The sequence below is a fragment of the Stigmatopora argus genome, chromosome 6, assembly GCF_051989625.1.
Source record: "Stigmatopora argus isolate UIUO_Sarg chromosome 6, RoL_Sarg_1.0, whole genome shotgun sequence".
Classification (NCBI taxonomy): Eukaryota; Metazoa; Chordata; class Actinopteri; order Syngnathiformes; family Syngnathidae; genus Stigmatopora; species Stigmatopora argus.
Genome location: NC_135392.1, coordinates 20,596,507 through 20,620,275, shown reverse-complemented (window position 1 = coordinate 20,620,275; position 23,769 = coordinate 20,596,507). Strand labels below are relative to the sequence as shown.

The 23,769-nt window shown below is 42.6% G+C and overlaps 1 protein-coding gene across 3 annotated transcripts in view; it reads right to left on the bottom strand.

The window, feature by feature from the left end:
* Window positions 1-612: 612 nt before the first annotated feature.
* The window catches only part of p3h1 (prolyl 3-hydroxylase 1), an 87,667-nt gene continuing 64,510 nt past the window's right edge, over window positions 613-23,769 (bottom strand). For 2 of the 3 annotated variants that reach the window (XM_077602704.1, XM_077602707.1), the window contains exons 10-15: window positions 23,644-23,739; window positions 19,490-19,640; window positions 1,760-1,877; window positions 1,592-1,667; window positions 1,371-1,511; window positions 613-1,298 (exon numbers count right to left, since the gene is read on the bottom strand). In XM_077602704.1, the coding sequence (XP_077458830.1) occupies window positions 1,002-1,298; window positions 1,371-1,511; window positions 1,592-1,667; window positions 1,760-1,877; window positions 19,490-19,640; window positions 23,644-23,739 (879 nt within the window). In that variant the 3' untranslated portion in view covers window positions 613-1,001. The remainder of the gene's footprint in view (window positions 1,299-1,370; window positions 1,512-1,591; window positions 1,668-1,759; window positions 1,878-19,489; window positions 19,641-23,643; window positions 23,740-23,769) is intronic. The other variant, XM_077602706.1, reaches the window with a different exon arrangement.

Here is a 23,769-nt window from a genome sequence, read left to right as displayed (position 1 = left end):
TGGTAAACAATAAGAACAGATGTATTTAGGCTACTCGCGTCTGGCCAGTAAGAGCACGTTTTACTACGGTAAGATGGAGACGCCCTGAGCGAGCAGTGAGAGGCACAAGTCAGTTTTTTCATGTTTTATGCAAGATACATTTTTTTCTTTAATTTTATTCATTGACGTCAAAAAAAAATTGTTTAACATTTGATCTGTCTATCTTTCCTCTATTTTGAAATAAATGACCGTATCGGCTGCATTGTCCTGCGTTATGGTGTTTTGTCTTTGTCACCTTTCAGTTAGGTGCATGTCGTCTTTTTATGCGCATGTAAGCCGTACACTCGATTCAGTCATCATTTTTTTGCGACAAATACGGGTTATATGCAAGTAAATATGGTAGTTGTATATTTGTATACTCAGTGTGAGCGTTTTGTTTTAAAACAGGGATGCTCATTATGTCGATTGCCAAGGTAGGCAACTATTGGTAGATCGCATGACAGTAAGATTTGATCCAAGGGTTGAATAAATGTACTGTGTACGGAGTAAAATTTTATATGGCATTTGAGCTAAGAAACGGCACAATTGCGATTAAAGTCAAAGATATAGTTGAGAATAAACAAAAAAATGGACTTGAGCACTATTTTCTTTGTTTATTTTTTTGGTAGAAGTGATTGTGAGCATGGGGGTCATTGCATCATGCTTTGGGGTGTTTTTCTGCATATGAGACAGGACAACTCCTGAATTAACTAGAGGATGACCGGTGCCATGTATTATGAGATTTTGCAGAACAACCTCCTTCCCTCAATTAGAGCAGAGTAAGATGGGTCGTAACAGGGTCTCCCAACATAACAATGAACCGAAGCACACAGCCAGGAAAAGTGCTTTCATGGGAAGCATATCAAAGTTACTGTGTAATAATAATACACCAACCCAATAATTAAACTCAGAGACTTTTCAAACATGACTGTATTTTCACAAAGAACAAACAGTGGAAAAAAAATATTTCCGTTAATATTTTATTACAATTCATCCTTCCCATTCTGAAAGCCTGAAATTCTTTTTCTATCCCTTTTAACTGCATCCTTGAGTTTCTCTTTGTTTAACTGCTCCACTTTAGTTTCTCTTTCTATGTCAATAGGTTTTATCCTATTTGTCTTCATCCTAGCTGTTTGTGGTATGTTGTATGTGTTAATTTGGCCTACGTCTTCAGCCTCTCCATCTAACTTCCCCTTGTCAGTCAGTTCATCTTTTAGGTCAAAGTCGGGCAAAAAAGGGGTGGAGAGACTCTGCAACAAACGCTGAACTTGCTTTCTTTCCTAGAAAGCAATAGAAAATATGAACGTGTAAAGAATGTAGAATACCTACACTTTATATAGAGAAGGTTTTACCTTTTCCTCATGAACTGGATCCAAGGTGAACCACAGTACAACAGCACACCTTTGTCCTTTTGTGACATCTTTCACAGCATGTAGGTTTTCCTTTCTTGTTCCAAATCCAACCACACGGCCACACTGTGGACGCACCACAGCCTAGAGAAATCAGTAATGACAAATGGATACCAGCACATCTGGAAATTAAAATGTTAAGTCAGGCGAAAGGGATTTAATACCGTGACTACTTTAGCATCTAGTTCTGTGAAAAAAAAATCTCCTCCTTCAAAATCATCATTCAGGTACAGTATTGCACTGTAAAGACAAAAGGGACATGAGGATGAATTTAAAACACAAGCATCGGCTTACAGCGCATCAGGAATATGACAACCTACTGTGAAAATTACCTGTAATCCTGATGTGTGTATGCCAGCGGGTCCTTTAAACACTCATTGAGCTCTGAAACCAGCAGACAGTTGCCATCACTAGCCGAGTGGTTGAGTTTTTTTGGTGTTTCTTTTTTCTCTGAATAACAAAAAGAACACCTGTGTTACTGCTTGCCCATGTAACCTCATTTCTGATCAGACAAATGAATCCAAACAGTGCAAAAGTGAGGTACCGTATTTATTCGAGCATAACGTGTACCCGTGTATAACGTGCACCCATAGTTTGTGACTGAAAATTTGTATAATTTTTGTTTCAGCTCACACCAAGGATTGCACCTCAACTGGTAACTGGCAAACGCTAAACACGTCGCCAAGACAAAACATTTATTCACAACATATGGTACGGATACCTGGTAAAACAATCTATCAGTATAAAAACAATACAGATGCTCCTCTACTTACGAACGAGGTAGGTTCCGAGCGATTGTTCATAAGTTGAATTTGTTTGTAAGTTGATTCAGTGCTATATTTTGTATTATAATTTATGTTTAAGGCCTATATAAGTATATTGAAGGTTTATATAAGTGCATGTGTATGTTTAAGGCTTGTATAAGTAGCACGCATTGGTTTGTACTGAAAAAACATTTAATAAAATGGAGAGAATATGTACAGTACTGTATAGAGAGAGAGAGAGATTTATGTATTAGAAACTGGCCGAAAGAAGCGATCTAACGACGATTGCACAGTTTTCTTCTTTTTTTCATCATAAATGATGCGGTAGCACTGTATGGCATCATTCAATTGATTTGCAAACCTTGTGCAACGTTCAATATTTGGGTCCTGCTGCTCGATCTTTCTGTTTATAAATGGTACTGACGGTCGAATGATTCAAGTTGTATGACCGTGCAATGCTCACCACTATCACGCGCATCAAGCTTCGTTATTATTGCCACTCGTTTCAAATGAAATGGCTTGCCTCTTCCTTGCAACTCCCTCACTAGAAGCATTTCGCTTTTCACCAACCATATTGAATAATGGCTGCACGAGATATTTTATGATAAAAATGAAAAAGGTTCTTTGCGCACTGGAGATACGTCACGCACTTATGAAACTTACGCACTGCAACGAACTGGGCAGAGGAAGGTGAATGCTGGGTGAGCTGAGCGCTCACAGCGCCAGGCGTCGGTATTAGCAGCGGAAAGAAGCACTACGCGCAATACAAAATCGAACTTACGAACATGTTTCGACATAAACGCAATTTGCAGACATGTTCGTATGTACCGTTGTTCGTAAGTCGTATGTTCGTAAGTAGGGGAGCGCCTGTACTAAAGTGGAATTCACAATTTTAAATCCTCAAAGTCTAATTCATCGTCATAATATTTAAAAATTTTCAAGTCTGATTCATCATCACCAGATTCAACGAACAATTGATTCCATTCTTCTTGAGCGAGGATATCGCTCCCTAGCTCGAGTGAGCGGCTGCCCCGCTAACGTTTCTCTGGAGCAACCTTTTTATTTTGCCCTCCCCTATAAACTTGCCAAAGGCTATTTGGAGAGGGCTGGCTTTTGTAAAAGAAGGTAGATTATATCCCCCGAGAAGGGGGATATAAATTTACCTTCTTTGGCTCCTGGTAGAATGGGCTCTGGCAGACAAAGATAGGTTTTACGTCTCCCATTATTACGGCTGCGAAGGGCAGTTTTCAAATCAAATCAAAAGCCTTTATTGTCATCATATACGTATAACAAAATTGGTGGTGCTACTCCACAAAGTGAGTTTTCCCAGTAAAAACATAAATAAGTAATATAAAAATATAAAAAGTCACGTCCTGGCAGGGTAAATTCTAAAATATTAACATTAGAAAAGTCATTTTAGAACATCTGCTTGCAACCATGTAAATGCTGCTCCTTAGTTAGACCAAACAACAGGAAGGTCGAATCATCTTAGACTGCTGGAATGCGGAGAAGAACATCAGGTCAAGATCATTGGTTTTGAGAGCTAAAACTTCTATTGACTTCTCACTCCTATTTTCTCACCTCTCCCTTGAGCGCTGAGATGTCCATTGTAACTAGGGTCCTTGAAGCTAATAAACAGGAAAAAGATGCGTGTAACGAGAGAATGAACCTGGACAATGACGAGTCTGTTCGATTCTCTCTTGCAAGAAAACCCAGATGATTGTGCCCTGTCTCTTTTATTTGTGCGTGCATTTGAGAATGCATATTGGTGAACCTAACATATTGGTCCTTCGAGCCTGGGAGTACACATACCGAAGGAATCCGGGCGCTTGGTCGACATCTGGGAAAGACAGTGGCCACGGCATCTAAAACCCTTTGCGGGCTGGATTTTCAGATGAGCGCCTGGGTTCACGACGGTTGAAGACCCATCCTACTAACATCTGAAGACATCTCTGGTGAGCCACATGAATGTTTGCATTTGTTGACGGTTGCCGAACGCGGGGAAAGACCATTGCATGTGAAGGTCCATTTTGAGAAGTGGACTTGCATCCTGGGGACGGCGACGATAAAACCCTGTGAATACTAGTCCCTAACAGGTGAGAGACAGAGCATGAGTCTATAAAACTTAGGGCGTCGGTGTCCTGTACTGTGGGCCGGTAGGTACTTAAACCCCGAAAGTATACCGGGAGTGGGAGGGCATACTTGTGTGTTGCGTGTGTAGTGATAACCTAAGGAAAACAAACGAAGGTGGGGGAAAAAAAGAAAATGACTACCTAATTGCACACCAACTTACTTCAAAATGGGGAGCTTGAATAATAAAGCGGCTAGTGAAGACGATCCAAAACAGCGTCTGCCGTGTAAAGATTGGAAATTTGTTGAAAATCAAACCACTTCAAGGGTTAAACACAAACTTATGGATAAACAAATATGGGTTTGCTGGCCAGCTTAATATGCATAAAATAGTAGACCTGCAGGATAAATACACACTAAGTGTAGGGGTAATCTATATAAAATGGAGAAGGATGGATATGATGATACCAATTATGGGTTCTTGATGGCAAAAAACGTTGCGATGGAAATGTTAAGATTGTTTTTTGATGGCAAAATAAGGTGCGATGGAAATGCAAAGAAAGTTGAGCTGAGTGGGAATGAGCATGTTGAAAAGAGCGAGACGGCTTGTTCCACAGAAAGGAGGGTGTTGAGACGGGTCCGTTGTGTAAAAAAAAAAAAAAAAAAAAAGAAGAGCGGGGCCTCCTCGACTGAAGGAGAATTTTTTACCAAGATAGGTGGCGAGAGCGTAAGAATGTTAGCCAAGAGATTGGGGGAAAAGAAATGAGGAAATTAAACAGAAATTGAGTTTTCAAAAATGCTGCGTGCTGGGTTTGTAGAGATTTGGGGCATATATCATGTGATTGCCCAAACAAGAAGGCCTCTAAAAACGAGGCCTAATCGGCATGACTCGCCGGCATGCCTGCACGAAATGAATTGAACGAAGACTTTAAATATGGAAATGTTGAGCTAAATTTAGTAGAAATACTGGCATTTGATTTGGTTAAACTTGAGATTACATTTTTCGTGAATGGAATTCAATTAGATTTTTCGTCTGATACTGGAGCTTGTAAAACTGCAATTAAAATGGATATTCCAGGTGCTAGGCATACAAAGTGGAGGGTCTTTGTGACAACGGCAGGTGGTCAGGATACCGCTGTTTCGGAAACATTCCGGTTTGTATAAGAGATCCGAATGAAGAGACGTGTAAAATGTCTGTGTTAATAGTACCTCAATGTCCTCGTCAATTTACTGGGATGAGATGGCCTATTGCAGCTTGACCTGGCTTTGATCCCATCCGCTAGCGGGAAGATGGTGGTTAAAAGACGAAAATAAATTCAGAATGGCCAATTAAATGTTTTGCAGGGTTGCCAACCTGCATTCTTTTATTATACTCTAGACTTGCCAAATAATGCGCCGACTACGGTGGGAAGCGTCCTGTTACCTGGGGCTGCTGATTTGATTGAGACGCGGGAGAGTATTGAAAACATGAACTCCCTCCATGTGAAAATTTGGTTAAAAAACAATTGGACCCCTTCCGTGAAGACATTACATCAATTGGCCCTTGGGGTTGCTGAAGCAAACTTGTGTGTGCAAAAATGTTTTTTGCTATGGGGTAAAGTTGTGCTTGCAGCATATTTTGAGATTATGGGGTCTCGGCAAATAATTGTGATATGTTTGGATACTGGTTGAGGAATTAATTTAGCTTATTTTGGACTAATGGTAGTCTAATCTAAATGCAATATTCACAGCTAAAAAAGTGACATTTCAAACATGATACCTCGCTGGGGAGGCATTTGTAAACAGAGTAAAACAAGGAGATAAGATGTGTGTGTGTGTGAGAGGAGAAATTGTGCTTTTGCACCAAGTCTAAAGCTCACAGTTAGCGGCCCAGAGCGTGCTTCCATTAAACATTTCAGAATAAGAGCAAAACATGGTCTGCAGGAAATGCAGGGTTCTGCGGTTACTTTCACATTTTTCGGATTTAAAAAAAAAATGTCTTTCAGGGTGTTAGACAATCGGTTTGATAAAAGATTGGTTTGTTTGGCTTCGAAATTGAGAATAGAGCAAGATAGACATTTTTGACCAATTTGTTGATTTTGAAGTGCTCTTAATGAAAGAAAACTAGCATTTGGAGGATAAAAATTATTAATAGTTTTTGAATGGTTGGTTTGTTCAAAATACTTTAACATAAGAGATTAGCTGGTTAGAGAAAAAGGGATGAGAAAATTTACAATATTATGACATATTGGTGACAATTTGTGGGTCCTTTATTAAACACTAAAATTTGTCATTAGGAAATGCCTAGTAGAAGGTTATTTTCTCTAATTTAATTGTAGGAATTAATTGTGGTAACAGTGAGCTACAGAAAATGGCTCTTATCTTAAGTAAACATCGTCTCCTTGGTGGGGGTAAGACGAGTCGATTGCAGTAAGGAACTAGCCAGTGATTAGCTATCCTTGGGTGAATTAGCAATATGGGTTTGATGTGCGAATGAGATATTACCGTATTTTCCCGACTATATGGCGCATCGTATTTTTAGCCAAAGTGTCAGTAACGAGTGCTATTTCTGTATTTTAAACACACAAAGGACGCACCGTTTTCTTAGACGCATATATATTATATATGGATGAACATCGAAACGCAATAGCGCTGGCTACCGGAAGCAGCCTATTTCCGGGTTCCGGTGCGCAGTGACTGCTGGGATATATAGTTCGTGCACGCTACACCCACATGCTAAAAACACGTTTTTAAAAAGGCAACGGAAGCAAAACTGAGTTTGGTTGTACTTTATTTAGACATTTTACAACTTACTCACGCCATCATCACCCACAAATCCATCAAAGTCCTCCTTTTCTGTGTCCGATTTAAACAATTGCCCAAATGAGTCTTCCAAAACACCGGGTCCCTTCTCCACTGCTCCCATGCTGCTCGCAACTTTGCTTTGAAAGCCTGTTTGATGCCGATGTCCAGCGGTTGTAGTTCTCAAGCCTCCGGGAATGACGGAAAGCTCCGAGTTAATATATATAATATATATATATATCGCAGTCTAGCTCCGTTGACGCCAACATCTAGCGGGAGGATTTCTTTTGTAAATACAGCCGAAATGATGGCCAGCACCAAATTAGTGTGCTCGCCGTCATACTGGGTGTATTGAAGAACTCTATATCCCAGCAGTCACTGCGCAGTACTTTATCTATGGGAAAATAGTAGAGTCGGGGGCTGCTTGCCGTAGTTGTCCTATCGACTGATTTATTTTATTTTATCGTGGTAACAATTTTAGTATTGGTCCATATATAAAGCGCACTGGATTATAAGGCGCCCTGTCTATTTTTGAGAAAGTTTTAGACTTTTATGTGCGCCTTATAGTCGTGAAAATACGGTAAGTATTAAGAATTATTTGGTTGTTAATGATATCAAAAATGAAAATAACAATGCAGAAATGGCATTCATCCAAATAATTAGGTAAATTGTACCTGGCTGGTTTAGATAAAATAATTGATTTAGGATAGGCATAATTTCCCTAGGACTGAAGAGGCATGGAGTGTTTTCAGTGCACGGAAGACATTGCCTGTTTTGTCCTGAGTGGGTGAAATATGCTTTGGCGTGGGTAATATTGATGACTATTAGAATACAGTGGCACCTCATCATACGACCGCTCATACAATATTCTCGTCTTACGACGGAAATTTTGATCGAAAAATTTGCCCGTCATGCGATCAAAATTTCGTGATGCGACCAAGCCAGGTGGCCATGGAACCTGGCTTGGTCGCATCTTTTTTGCATATCTTTCGTGTATAACAATATCTACGAGCACCGAATGAGTTATTCAGACCAGGAAACACACAACGCGCATGCGCGGGAAAAAGAGGGCCTCGTCATACGATCTCAGTCTCGGAACGGATTACGATCGTATGTCGAGGTACCACTGTATTACGGATTGCTTAAGCATCGAACAATTGATGACAACCAAATGATGTTGCTTTCTATTGCTTTAAAGGCATAAAATTTAAGAGAACTTTAGCTTAAAGCTTACAAACTTGGCATTGCAATTATGGGGTTAATGCAGCTAAATTTTACAAAGATAACGAGGCAAGGACAATCTTAGATAAATGGGATATGCACAATTTTCCAAGCTCCAAAATCTGGCTAAGAAACAGATTGTTTGTCGCTTTGGGTTTGACAAAATGCGTTGGCGCATGAGTTCTGGGATATTTGGGGAATGTGAATCCCATTTCTAAAACAAATTCAAGGGACATTTGGAAATAGGCTCTATTTGGCACTGGATGCCCAAAATCTGGTGGGGCCTTTCATGGTATGAAACAAGTGCCGGAATTATGGTCAAAAATAGCACCTCCAAATTATGAAATACCAACCTTTGAGTAATGCTTTAATAGACGGGTTGTCTAACAATAAATGAAATAGGCAAAACTCGAACGGAATACGATACACATTGACTGCTACTAAAAAAAACTTGAGGCAAAACTATTGCCACCTCAATTCTATGTGCAAACAGCTAAACTGATAGCATTTACGGAGGTGTATAACTTAATGCAAAACATTTAGGTTAATTTTTTTTACAAACGGTTAATATACTTGTGTGGGGGTGCGTGTGTTTCAATGTGTCACAGTTTTTCCGTTATTGCATTATTGGCAAACAAAGAGTTAATCACAGCCACTCGCATGGCAGTTGCTCATGCTGACTGACTAGGGCAACGAACGGCGGCAATTGAACTTCCAAAACAAATGTATATTTGTAGATGTGTGGCGCGCATATCAAATACGTTAATTACCTATTTCCTTTGGGAATGATTATTGCTGATAGGACAGCAAAAGGGGGTGAACTACCAAGAAGCCCCACTGGGGATGGCGGTTTCCACCTGTGATAAAAATTTGCGGACCACTGATGTATGGGTAAACGACCCAAATAGAAAGACTAGTGGTTAGCGCATCAACCTTACGGTTCTAAGATCTACTAATGAAAACCGGGTGGAGTATTCATGGTGTCCTCGAGAATTTGTGGGTTTTCTCTGGGTACTCCAGTTTTCTCCCACAAACCAAAATTATGGATGCTAGACTGGTTGAACACTAAATTCCCCTAATTATGAGTGTGAGCGTGAATGTTTGTCTGTCTTCTTGTGTTTTGATTGGCTGGCCACCAAGATATAATCAATCGATCAGATATCAAGGTGGAAAAGGATTTGGAAATTTGAAATAGATTTCTGAAATTGCCAATAAGCCCTTTTTCAGGGATGGCGCGACAAATTATGGAGAAAAAAATCGTAAAATGAAATTTTTGTTGAGAATGCAGCAGCAGTACTCGAAATGTGAAACTTGACGTGGAGGAACAATAATCTGCTCTGCGAAATGGGGAATTTGGGAGCACTGAGAAAAAAACAAAAACAAAAAACAAATTTGTACATCAGCTTGCTTGGGTGAGCTGCCATATTGAGTCATGGCAAGTCCTATGTCCCGACAGGGGGGATGGTGGCCTTGGTACGGTGCCACTACACAACCCTATAGGGTTAAGTTGGTTCCAGAGCATGCTTAACCTGTGCTCGGAATATCAGTGCACGATTTGAAATTCCAAAGAACCATTGATTTATAGTGATAATGGCACCCAAATTGTGTTAACAAAATAATTGGCTGGATTGACAAAAGGTTCCATATCTCGTTATGAAATCACTGCACGTACATAACGAGTTCAACCGGAAAACAACATATGAAAATCCTATTTGGTAGACCATACAAATCGCCTTTATTCACTGCACGATTGGAACTAGATGAGGCTAATCTGGCTGACTACATAAAAAGAGAAAATCTTTAAGGAAATGCATTGAATTTGGGTTAGCAGAAGGAGACTGCTTCACAACAGGAAACGGACTGGACCAACGGTGGTGCCAGGAGCCTGGGTGCTCAACACGCAGTATAAAGAAGAAGCACTAGCACGACCCAAAGTGGGAATGTCCATACCAAGTGTTGCTGACCAACCAGCAGACATGAAAATAGGGGGCAGTTGATCCGCCTTTTGCACTGTAAGAAGGTTCTCTCGGTTGAAACGTTTGAGGAGACGGATGAGAACAACTTTCTGATGTAATAAAACGAAATGGCAACCACTCCAATATTGATTGGAAAGATTATTGCTCAGCGAGCAATGCCATAAACCATAGGGAACTCTTTTATATTGGTTTTATTGTCTCCATATGCCAAAAAAGGTGAAAGCGTTTCAATTGAGAATCAACCTTCTTACAAAGGGTTAAAACAAATGACCAGACGAGGGAAAATACGATCGGATATAAAAACAACTCCCTCAATCACCATTCTTTGGGGAAAGTGTTCTTACAAAAGAAAAAACACGGGTCTTGCTTGTAAAGAAAAGGAACAAAAGGAAACTGTGTCTATCCTGTTGCGAAAGCAGTGAATAACAAGCCAATTTTTCCACTGTGCTAACTTTACCTGTTTGAACCTTACAGGGCATGGTCTGAATCTGGGTGCGGTAGATGAGACATGGTGTGCCCATTGTCCAAGACAAACTGCGCCACTGATTCCACGTTTTGGCTTATGGTGGTGAAGTGGTGCAAATAAATTATATAAATCCTGTCAAAAAGAAACAGGACTATGTGCTTTCACTGTTTTTACCAGTATGTTTTACAGTCAAGGAGATTCAATTGGTGGATCAGAATTTCGGTGCGGCGGCTGGCCTCTCTCGACGACGTTGAGCCTCATCGAGGGATGGCAAACAGACGTATGGGTTGGTTGGCCAAATTGCAGCAGGAGTTTATTTTTCTTTGGGTTACGCCAAATAAAAATATGAATAGGGTGAACAACATCCATTACAATGTCCAAAAAAAGAAATTATGCTGAGCAGGTATTTGCAGCAATGAAGGAACAGCTGGCAGCTACCAGTCTCATGGCTTTCCAGGACCACAAAGCAGTTGATATGCTTCTGACGGTTGATATGCTCTTGGTGGAGCAGGGGGCGTGTGCAATGTTTGGAAATGTTGCACTCAACGACACGTCGGTCTCTAACCAGAGCCGTTTAAGGCCTGCAGACCTTGAACCGGAAACGAAGAGGCACTTAGGTGTGGAACTATCCGCCTGGGCAGACTGGTGGGATAAGACCTTCGGCAAGTGTAAAAAAAAATGGCCTTCACCGAGGTGATATCAATGGCTGTTTTGGCTAATACTTTGTCAATGTGTGGGTGTTGTCTTATCCCCTGCTTACGCTCTTTGCTAAACCGACTTATGGTTAGGGCAATTGCTCTAACAAATTCCAAATTGCAAGAATTGTATATGCTTATTAGACAGCCTACTGGTGATAACATCGATGGCCAGGATTATGCAAATTATGAAAATGAGTTGGACGAGAATGATTGTGTTTTTCCTTTTTCAGACCAGACATGCAAGTAAGGTGAATTCGGGTAAAGATCGAGACAACAGACTTTCCCCAAGTGTATTTGTATTTGTCATAAAAAAAATTATGGGATTAAGTACAAATATATAATAACAGGGGGGAATGTTAGGGTTATTAGTCTTACATTATTACATATTTGCTCGCAATGAAGAACGCTTTGCTTTACTTAGCTTATTAGCCTTTTATATTTGCTCGCAATAAAGAACGCTTTGCTTTACTTGGCTTATTAGTCTTACATTATTATACATCTGCTCGCAATTAAGAATGCTTTGCTTTACTTAGCTTATTAACATTAGAAAAGTCATTTTAGAACATCTGCTTGCAACCATGTATATGCTGCTCCTTAGTTAGACCAAACAACAGGAAGGTCGAATCATCTTAGACTGCTAGAATGCGGAGAAGAACCTTTGGCTCAACATGACCTTCATTTGTTTTGAGAGCTAAAACTTCTATTGACTTCTCAATCCTATTTTCTCACCCCTCCCTTGAGCGCTGAGATCCATTGTAACTAGGGTCCTTGAAGCTAATAAACAGGAAAAAGATGCGTGTAACGAGAGAATGAACCTGGACAAAGATGAGTCAGTTTGATTCTCTCTTGCAAGAAAACCCAGATGATTGTCTCCTGTCTCTTTTATTTGTGTGTGCATTTGGGAATGCCTAATGGTGAACCTAACATCCGTGCTTTGTGAGAACTGTAACGTCTGCCAGAGAGCAGCAGCTGGAACAGGTTGTGACCAGGGTGGTATGGGTCCCTAACAATGTTCCCGGCTCTGTTGAGGTAGCGAGGGATGGCAATGTCATCCAGTGAGGGCAGAGAGAAGCCGATGATCTTCTGGGCGGTGTTGATCACTCTCTGCATGGCTTTCTTGTCTGCAGCCGTGCTTCCAGTGTACCACACTGTAATGCAGTATGCCAGGATGCTCTCCACAGTGGCTCTATAGAAGGTTACCAGAAGCTTAGTGTCCAAGTTGTTCCTCCTGAGTACCCTCAGGAAATGGAGTCATTTCTGGGCCTTCTTCACCACTGCCGTGGTGTTGGTAGACCAGGAGAGCTTGTCCGTGACCTGGACCCCCAGGAATTTGAAGTACTGGACCCTGTCTACGCAGACTCCATTTATGAGGAGTGGGGCCAGATCTTTGATGCGGTTGCAAAAGTCCAGGATTATTTATTTTGTTTTCGTGGTGTTTAGTGTGAGATTGTTCACCCAACACCATGAAGACAGTTTGTTGACCATCTCTGTAGGCAGACTCATCCCCCCTGAGATGAGTCCGACCACAGTGGTGTCATCGGCAAATTTGATAATAGAGTTAGAGTGGTGGGTCGGTGTACAGTCGTATGTGTACAGGGAGTATATAAGAGGACTCAGTACATAGCCTTGAGGGGAGCCAGTGCTCAGTGTAATGGAGGAAGAGAGATGGGGACCAAGTCTAACAGTTTGTGGACGGTTGGTTAAATTCTTAATCCAGCAGCATATGGAAGAAGATAGTCCAAGGTGGGAGAGTTTGTCAGCCAGAATGTCCGGTATTATAGTGTTGAAGGCTGAGCTATAGTCAATGAAAAGCATCCTCAACTAGTTCCCATGGTGCTCCAGGTGGCTCAGTGTTGTGTGTAGAGCTACGGCGATGGCGTCCTAAATGGACCTGTTTGCTTTATAAGCAAACTGGTGAGGGTCAACTGAGGGAGGGATTGTATCCCTGATGTGGCGGGCGACCAACTTTTCAAAGCACTTCATGATCACAGGCGTAAGTGCAACAGGCCTATAATCATTCAGGCTGTCAATGGTTGGCTTTTTAGCCACAGGGATAATGGTGGCAGATTTCAGGCAGAATGGGATGCAGGGAACAATTGAAAATCTTTGTGAAAACCCCAGTCAGCTGGTCAGCACAGGCTTTGAGCACCTTCCCAGGTACTCCACCAGGGCCAGCAGTCTTCCTGGTGTTCACAGTCCACAGTACCTGTCTCACTTCATGTTCCTGAAGCTTCAGTGTACTGCTGTAAGGTGGTGGATGTGTTGAGACTGAATCCGATTTGTCAGTCTCAAAGCGAGCAATGAAACGGTTCAGTTCCTCTGCTAGTGAGGCATCTGCGTTAACAGACACATTATTGTCATTGTAATTGGTAATGTGTCGTATTCCCTGCCACAGCTTCTTTGGGTTATTTTCTGTGAAGTGCTCCTCAATTTTCCTTGTATATGCTAACTTTGCCTTTTTAATGCCTCTCTTCAGGTCTGCTCTGGCAGTGCTGTATCTTGTCCCCTGACCTGAGGGCAGTGTTACGGCATTTGATGAGTGCCTGTGTCTCACTGCTCATCCAGGGTTTTTGGTTTGGAAAAACCTGGATTTTTATTAACAGTGACAGTGTCTGTACAGTTTTTGATGTAGGAAAGTACAGTGTCTGTGTAGTTCTGGAGGTTCTGGTGTTCCAAAAGTTCCCAAATGGTGTGGGAAAAACAGTCCTGCAGCTGAGAAAGGGCGTCCTCAGGCCATGTTTTTATTATCTTTATTTGTGGCCTTGTTAGCCTCCGGAGTGGGGTGCATGAGGGGGTGAGGGACAGGCAGAGATGGTCGGATCCAGCAAGGTGAGGGAGGGGTGTGGCTCTATAAGCATGTTTGATGTTAGAATAAACATGATCTAGAGTTTTATCTCCTCTGGTGTGACACTTCACGCACTGGATAAACTTAGGCAGAATAGTCTTTAATCATGCTTTGTTGAAGTCACCGGCGACAATAAGGACTCCATCGGGGTGGTCAAGCTGCTATTTGTTTACAGTCACTAGCAGGAGGCTAAGTGCCGTGCTAACGTTAGCATCCGGTTGGATGTAAACAGTCATTACAATTACTATCGGTCGCTCCCTAGCTAGATAGAAGGGCCTGCCAAGAGCTCTAAATCAGGGGAACAGTGAGTGTTAATTATCCTACTGTTGCAGCACCAGTTCTTCTTTTTCACCTCAGGCACCTGAGGATTACCCTCAGCAGCGCTAGAGCTGCCACTGGAACACGGATGAGTTCATCCAGGGAGTTGCCGCGATGGTAGCGTTCGGTCATTAAGGCCGGACAGCGGAGCCATAAGTGTTCAGACGACTCTGTTTCCTCGTCGGACAGGCGGCAGCGATCCGAGTCGGATTTCCCCACAAGGTGGAGCCAACGGCGGAGCAGGGGGTGGTGTCCACTGCGGAAACGAATCAGGTCTGTGAGGTCTCCTTTCGATAGGGCAAGTTCTTCCTCTGTGACTTTCGTAGTGTAGGTCTGCAAAAGGCGGGGGTGGGAGAGGGGAGTGCGATCTTCACGTTGGATGATGGCACGTCTTGTGGCTGCGTCCGGGGAGGTATGGGTTTGGTCATCTGACGAGCCAAGTTTAGCTAGGGCATCGGCCAGGTCGTTACCGCATATGTTGCAGTGGCCCGGGATCCACAGTAGCTGTAGTCGCTTAGGCGGAGGGAAAAGGGCGATGTCACCCTGAAGTCTCCGAATGGCGGGGTCTTGCGTGTGGGGGTTTCCCATAGCTGGACCAGCGATTTGCAGTCACTGAGGATGATTGATGTCTGCCCGTCTGCTGTTTCCCTCAGCCAGGGTGGGCAGGGATGGGAAGAGTATGTGCAAGGGGTATGGAGTTCAAGAGCGGTAAGACGGGGAAGGGTCGAAGATCGCCAGTCTGGCTTCTTTTGTAACCGCATTTTAACGTTTTCATGGAGGAGGCGGTGTCGGGGATCAGAAGGAGGCAGCTGGTTCCAGGCATCCGCCTTAAGAAGTGCTTGTAAGTTGAGGCGGGATGAGAGGGGTGTAAGATGTGCCTCATGTAGGACTGCTTCGGTGGGGGTAGACCTGAGGTGGTGGGTTATGGCGTGGGCTGCTTCCAGTTGGGCAGTTTCAAGGGATTTGAGGTGAGTCGCCTGCCCTTAGGAGGAGTAACCGGAGGTGTGGGGCAGGGCGGACATCTCCGGCTGGATGAAAAACATAGGGCGCCATGTTCCTGGGTGGCAGCTCTGGGTGGTTGTGTTGGATTCGCAGGCGGCGGCGGGCGGCCTCTCGGGAGACACCTCGTGAAGGTTCCAACTGTTGTCTCCCTGCAGCACCAGTCCTTGTGTATGTACATGTCCATTCTTCCCTTACTCGTGAACAAGACCCGATACATAAACTCCTCCACCTGGGGAAGGACCTGATCCCTGACCAGAGGGCATGCCACCTTTTTTCGGCTGAGGAACATGGTCTCAGATTTGGAGGTGCTGATTCTCACGATTGCGAATCGTTCCAGCGAGAGTTGGAGATCACGGCTTGATGAAGCCGACAGAACCACATCATATGCAAAAAGCAGGGATGCAATACTCAGACCGCCAAACCAGACCCCTCAACGCCACAGCAGTGCCTAGATATTCTGTCCATAAAAGTGATGAACAGAATTGGTGACATAGGGAAGCCCTGGCGGAGTCCAACCCCCACTGGAAATGGATCCGACTTACTGCTACGCGGACCAGACTCTGACACCGGTCTTAAAGGGACTGGACCCTGCGGATCAGGGGTTCCGGAACCCCGTACTCCCGGACTACCCCTCATCCGACTCCCCAGGGGACACAGTCGATTATGTCAGTCGTTATACAGGTTTGATTTATAGTAGTTGCTGCGCTTTCCATTAACAGGTACCAATTATTGCCAGCTTGGGAAATATCACTGTTACAGAAAAAAATAATTTATGGTCATTTTAGATTTTAATTTTACAATAGCATATCTGTTTTTTTTCATATTGTATAATTTGGAAAAAGGATCTTCCCCAGATGACCATGGGCTTAGAACAACATCAGACACGGATACTTTCCACAAGTTAGTTTATCTATTTGAACATGAATTCGTACTCCCACCACCGTATGACTTTATTTTACCAGTGGTGTAATGATTTTTACACAAGTGTGTGTCATCCAGGCTAGCCAATTTGGACCAGTTTCTGCAACAAGCTTTCCCCAATTTCTATTGAGGAGTGTTAAGTACCATACGTACTGTTTCCCATAGTCTGATGCTTTGTATGGGACTACATTTGAGAATTCTGAAAATATTTTTTTCCAGGAAAAGGATAATTTCAGTAGTCTTATTGTGGAGAAGGCAAAACATTGTTTATGTTTACTCTCCCAGTAATGCCATCTTGAATACATTTTCGGAAATCAGGTTCAGTTCCGTTTTCTGTTTGGAAGCACAATCTCCTTCTGCTAACCTAAATCTGATGCGTTTCTTTAAAGATTTCCTAAAATAGCTGGTAGGGTTATTAGTCTTATATTATTATATATTATTTAACCTAACAATAGCCAAATTAGCCTCGTCATCTACTTCCCTTTGCGTACTTAATAATGGCAATTTATATGGTCTATCAAATGATATTTGTCGGAAAATTTCAACAATTCGACAATACTCCTACTGCCATTTAATTTGATAATATCCATATGGAGTCTTTGAAATTGAATTATTGATTTTGGGGATTGATCACGCCTTGGTCATGTATTGCCCTGGGGATTATGTGGAGCACATATCAAACATTCATTCATTCATTTTCGGAACCGCTCTGTCCTGACTAGGGTTGCGGGGGTGCTGGAGCATATCACAGCCAATCAGCCTACCATACATGTCTTTAAAATCTGGGAGGAAACCAGAGTACTCAGAGAAAACCCACGCAGGCCTGGGGAGAACATGCAAACTCCACACAGGTAGACCCACTTGGATTTGAACCTAGGACCCCAGAGCTGTGAGCCCGATGTGCTAACCAATCAAGCTGCCGGGGCGCCACAGATCAAACAATCCCTTTAAAAATATTTTGTTTAGAAAACAAATTAACCCAAAAGTTGTATAGTGGCACTGCACTCAGCCCAACCCACCCCTTTTGAGACATGAGACTTCCCACGAGTCAATATAGCAGCCCACGCAAGAAAGCTTATCTACAAATTTAGTTTTTCCCTCAGTGCTCACAAATCCCCATTCCACAGAGCATCGTATTTGTTCATCCAAACCTTCAGTTTCAAATTTGGACTTTTCTTCTAAATTTTCATTAAAATGTCATTTGACAAAATATTTCCGCCATAATTTATCGCTGCCATCCCAAAAAGGGCTTATTGACAATATCAGAGATTTATTCCAAATTCCCAAGTCTTTTACACCTCAATATCTGATCGATTGATTATATCTCGGTGGCCAGCCAATGAAAAACACAAGACGGACAACCATTCATGCTCACACTCCCAACCAGGGGTAATTTAGAGTGTTCAAGCAGACCTAGAATGCATAATTTTGATTTGTGGGAGGAAACTGGAGTACCCGGAGAAAACCCACACATTGTCTGAGAAAACACACATTCCACAAACTGTAAGTTTGGAACCCACCCGGGATTCAATAGTCAATCCCAGAACTGTGATGTCGAGCCGCTCCCCACACATCGGTGGCATGCTAATTTTCATCACAAGTGGAGACTGCCATCCCCACAAATGGGTTCTCTGCAGCCACCCCTTTGCTGTCCTATCAGCAAAACAATTCCCGAAGGACATAGTTAATTAATGTATTAGATGTGTGCGCCACACATTTACAAATAGAAATTTGTTTTGGAAGTGAAATTGCAGCCATTAGTCGCAACAGTAAGTCAGCATGCGTGACTGCCAGCACAGTACCTGTGATTAACCCTTTGTTTGCCAATAATGCAATAATTCTTTTTCATTGAAAACACAGACACACACACAAACATATACACAACGTTTGTATTAATTTCAACCTCCTTGTTTTGCCTTAAGTTATACACCCCTGTTAATGCTATCAGTTTAGCTGTTTGTGCATAGAAATGAGGTGGTAATAGTTCTGCTTCTAAAATTTTAGGAGCGGTCAATATATCGTATCCTATTTGAGATTTCCCCATTCCATTAACTCTTAGATATCCCATCTACATAAAGAATTTTGCATTACTCAGGGATTGACATTTCATAATTTGGAAGAGCTAATGTTGACCACAGACTAGCACTTGCTTTATGCCATGAAAGGCTGCTAGATCTCGGGCATCTAGTGCAAAATAGAGCTAATTTCCAAATTTCCTCAAGTTTGATTTAGAAATGGGAGCCACATTCCCCAAGTTATCTAGAAACCATGCGCTACCACAGTTAGTCAAACCCAAAAGCAACAAACTGTTTCTTAGTTAGACGTTTTGGAGCTTGGAGAATTGTAAATTTCCTGTTTTTTTAAAGATTGTCTTTACCAATCGTTAGATTTGTACTCTAACATTTAGCTGAATTTAACCCTGCAATTGCAATGCAATGTCTGTAAATTTTAAGCCTGAATTCTCTTAATTTGTATGGATTCAAAGCACTTGAAAGTAGCCTCATCTAATTGACATCAATTGTTCAATGCTTATGCAATCCGTAAATATTCTAGAAGTCATAGATATGACACATGACCAAGCATATTCCACCCGCCCAGGACAGAAAAGGGAATGTGTTCCGTGCACTGAAAACACTCCATGTCTCCCCAGTCCTAGGGCAATTATGCTTATTCTAAAATCAATTAATTTATCCAAACCAGCCAGCTACTATTACTCCTTCTAAGAGCCCTTTGAAATCAGCAAACAGGTCCAAAATCACTGTCTTGCTCTGTTTCCAATTTTGAAGTCATATTAATCAATCTTTCACCAAACAGATTTTTTATCACCTTAAAAAAGAAAGTAGATTGTCGTGCACCCGACCGAGCTTTGCTTAAGTTTTTTGGTACAAAATTTTGCGTGTTATACTCGAATAACCAGGTACATTGGATCACATCCCTAAATAATGTTCTGACATATATTATGACTAAAAAGGCTTTGCATCAGAGGCAAAGTTTACATACCCTTAATGGCAGTTCGACACACCAGATGCAAATGCGAGAAGAAGAGAGGGGAACTCAGTCGGAAGTAGGACTCCAAAATCTTCCTCACCTTCTCACTAACACCAAAGAAAAGACGAACACCGTTCAGGGGAACCTTTGCTTCCTGTGCCAGCTGTGGGAGAAAAAAAATAAAGCAACGAAGAAAATATAAAAATACCTTGTCTTTTCATGGTTTGGGGTGATCAGTGAAAAAATTCAATCCATATACTAAACCAAAAATCCATATGGCTTCATTTACAACCAATACTATACTCTACATGCTGAAAAGACAAACAACTTTACATTTAAAAAAAAAGTACAGTGGTACCTCAAGATACGAGCTTAATGCGTTCTGGGACTGAGCTCGTATGTCGATTTTCTCGTAACTCAAACGAACGTTTCCCAAAGAAATGAAATAAAAACAAATTAATTTGTTCCAACCCTCTGAAAAAACACAAAAAACAGGATATTGGATTGGAAAAACATTTTTATTTTTGGAGCAAGATGGCAGCGCGCACGGGTGCAACGGCTCTATGCTCTCCAGTTTGGTGTTTTGTTTTCTTAATCTTATCGTTATTTATTAACATCTGCGAGGCAAACTTTTTCTACAGTCGCCAGGATTTAATTACTCTCGGGAGAAGATGCGATATATCCATCACAACAGATTACCAACGGACCTACAATATCCCGGAGGACATCTCGAGACCTCTGGGATCTCCGTGGATAGTCAGCTCACTCAGTACGACGAAGGCGGCGAAGGGAAAGAAAGCAAAAGCGGGGATGCCGGGTGGGCCTAGCTGCTAAGCTAAGGAAGCAAACACACCAAGCACCGCTTCCGAGAATCTTCTTGACCAACGCCAGATCCATCACCCACAAAATGGACGATTTGGAACTTCAGCTTGCTACCAACAGCTTTGTCAGGAACTGCAACATTATTTTCATCACGGAAACGTGGCTACACCCGCAAATCCCCGGCGGCGCAGTATCGCTAGCTAGCCGGACGCTATTCCGAAATGATCGTTCAAAAAAATTATCAGAGAAAAGCAAGGGGGGACTTTGCGTGTACTTACACAACGAATGGTGCTGCAACAGTAGGATCATTAACACTCACTGCTCCCCGGATTTAGAGCTCTTGGCAGTACGGTGCAGGCCCTTTTATCTACCTAGAGAGCTAATGATTTTCATTGTAATGGCTGTTTACATCCCACCGGATGCTAACGTTAGCACGGCACTTAGCCTCCTGCTAGCGACTATAAACAAACAGCAGCTTGACCACCCCGATGGAGTCTTTATTGTCGCCGGTGACTTCAACAAAGCATGTTTAAAGACTGTTCTGCTTAAGTTTATCCAGTACGTGAAGTGTCACACCAGAGGAGATAAAACTCTAAACCATGTTATTCTAATATCAAACATGCTTATAGAGCCACACCCCTCCCTCACCTTGCTGGATCAGACCATCTCTGCATGTCCCTCACCCTATCATACACCCCACTCCGGAGGCTAACAAGGCCAAAAATAAAGATAATAAAAACATGTCCCAAGGACGCCCTTTCTCAGCTGCAGGACTGTTTTTCCCACACCATTTGGGAACTTTTTGAACACCACAACCTCCAGGACTACACCGACACTGTACTTTCCTACATCAAAAACTGCAGGAACAATGTCACTGTTAATAAACGGATACAGGTTTTTCCTAACCAAAAACCCTGGATGACCAGTGAGACACAGGCACTCATCAAATGCCGTAACACCGCCCTCAGGTCAGGGAACAAGGTACAATACAGCGCTGCCAGAGAAGAGCTGAAGAGAGGCATTAAAAAGGCCGAGGCCAAGGCAGCATATACAAGGAAAATTGAGGAGCACTTCACAGAAAATAACCCAAAGAAGATGTGGCAGGGAATACGACACATTACCAATTACAATGACAATAATGTGTCTGTTAACGCAGATGCCTCACTAGCAGAGGAACTGAACCGTTTCTTTGCCCGCTTTGCGACTGACAAATCAGACCCAGTCTCAACACATCCACCACCACCCTGCAGCAGTACACTGTAGCTTCAGGAACATGAAATGAGACAGGTACTGCGGACTGTGAACACCAGGAGGGCTGCTGGCTCTGACGGAGTACCTGGGAAGGTGCTCAAAGCCTGTGCTGACTGGTGTTTTCACAAAGATCTTGAATTGTTCCCTGCAACAATCCATCATCCCATCCTGCCTGAAATCTTCCACCATTATCCCTGTCCCTAAAAAGCCAACCATTGACAGCCTGAATGATTATAGGCCTGTTGCACTTACGCCTGTCATCATGAAGTGCTTTGAAAAGTTGGTCGCCAGCCATATCAGGGATACAATCCCTCCCTCAGTTGACCCTCACCAGTTGCCTATAGAGCAAATAGGTCCACTGAGGAGGGCCATCGCCGTAGCTCTACACACAGCACTGAGCCACCTGGAGCACCATGGGAACTACATGAGGATGCTTTTCATTGACTATAGCTCAGCCTTCAACACTATAATACCGGACATTCTGGCTGACAAACTCTCCCACCTTGGACTATCTTCTTCCATCTGCAACTGGATTAAGAACTTCTTAACCAACTGTTAGACTTGGTCCCCACCTCTCTTCCTCCATTACACTGAGCACTGGCTCCCCTCAAGGCTGTGTGCTGAGTCCTCTTCTGTACTCCCTGTACACATACGACTGTACACTGACCCACCAGTCTAACTCCATCAAATTTGCCGATGACACCACTGTGGTCGGACTCATCTCAGGGGGGGGATGAGTCTGCTTACAGAGATGAGGTCAAAAAACTGTCTTGGTGGTGTTTGGTGAACAATCTCACACTAAACACCACGAAAACTAAAGAAATAATCCTGGACTTTCGCAAACGCAGCACAGATCTGACCCCACTCCTCATAAATGGAGTATGCGTAGACAGGGGCCGGTCCTTCAAATTCCTGGGGGTCCACGTCACGGACAAGCTCTCCTGGTCTACTAACACCACAGCAGTGGTGAAGAAGGACCAGAAACGACTCCATTTCCTGAGGGAACTCAGGAGGAACAACATGGACACTAAGCTTCTGGTAACCTTCTATAGAGCCACTGTGGAGAGCACCCTGGCATACTGCATCACAGTGTGGTACGCTGGAAGCACGGCAGCAGACAGAAAGGCCATGCAGAGAATGATCAACACTGCCCAGAAGATCATCGGCTGCTCTCTGCCCTCACTGGATGACATTGCCAGCCCTCGCTACCTCAACAGAGCCAGGAACATTGTCAGGGACCAATACCACCCTGGTTGCAACCTGTTCCAGCTGCTGCCCTTTGGCAGACGCTACAGGTCTCACAAAGCACGGACAAATAGACATAAGGACAGTTTTTTTCCCACAGCCATCAGGACTCTGAACTTGCATTAGCACGACACGCAATCCCTTCTGTGCAATAACTTCGGGGTGTGCAATAACAATGTGCCATATCCTATGTGCAATATTTTAGAATTTACCGAGCCGGGATGTGACTTTTTATACTTTTATATTACTATTTATGTTTTTTTAACTGGGAAAACTTTGTGGAGTAGCACCACCAATTTCATTATATGCAGCTGTGTATGATGACAATAAGGTTTTTGATTTTGATTTGATTTGGATTTGATTTGTTCTAATTCGCCATCTATTAACAAAGTAACAAATAACTAGTGGTTTAAAACTACTAAAATGTGTTTAATATAATTAAAAATAGACAGATTTTGCGGAGGGGAGAGAGACGGACATAGACAACGCGCTCGTAACATAACAAACAAATTTAAATGAACTTGGATTACGATGCAGACACACTCAAAATTAAGTTTAATCTATCCTTACACTAAACGTAATTCTAATTTCCACCCTGACTTTCAGATGCAACCAATATGTTTGCTTTTGTATTCCCTTCAAAATATTCCCAAAATGATGCACACAAATGTCCTCACAATAGGATAACGGACGACCACTTGCCAACGAGTAGTAGTATATACGCCACTCGTATCTCAAGATAAATATTTGCTCAAAATTTTACTTGTAACTCAAATTTCTCGTATCGGGGCACTCGTATGTCGAAGTACCACTGTACACGCTTGATATATATTTAACAGTTTATAGACCTTCAGAGCATTTAGAATAGTGAGTCTTTGAAATGTTTCATCGGTAGGGTGAGGGGATGGATGTCCTTCATAGCCATCGCCTTTTAAAGCAGCTGCCTACACATTAAAAAGAAAAAAATGGTATAA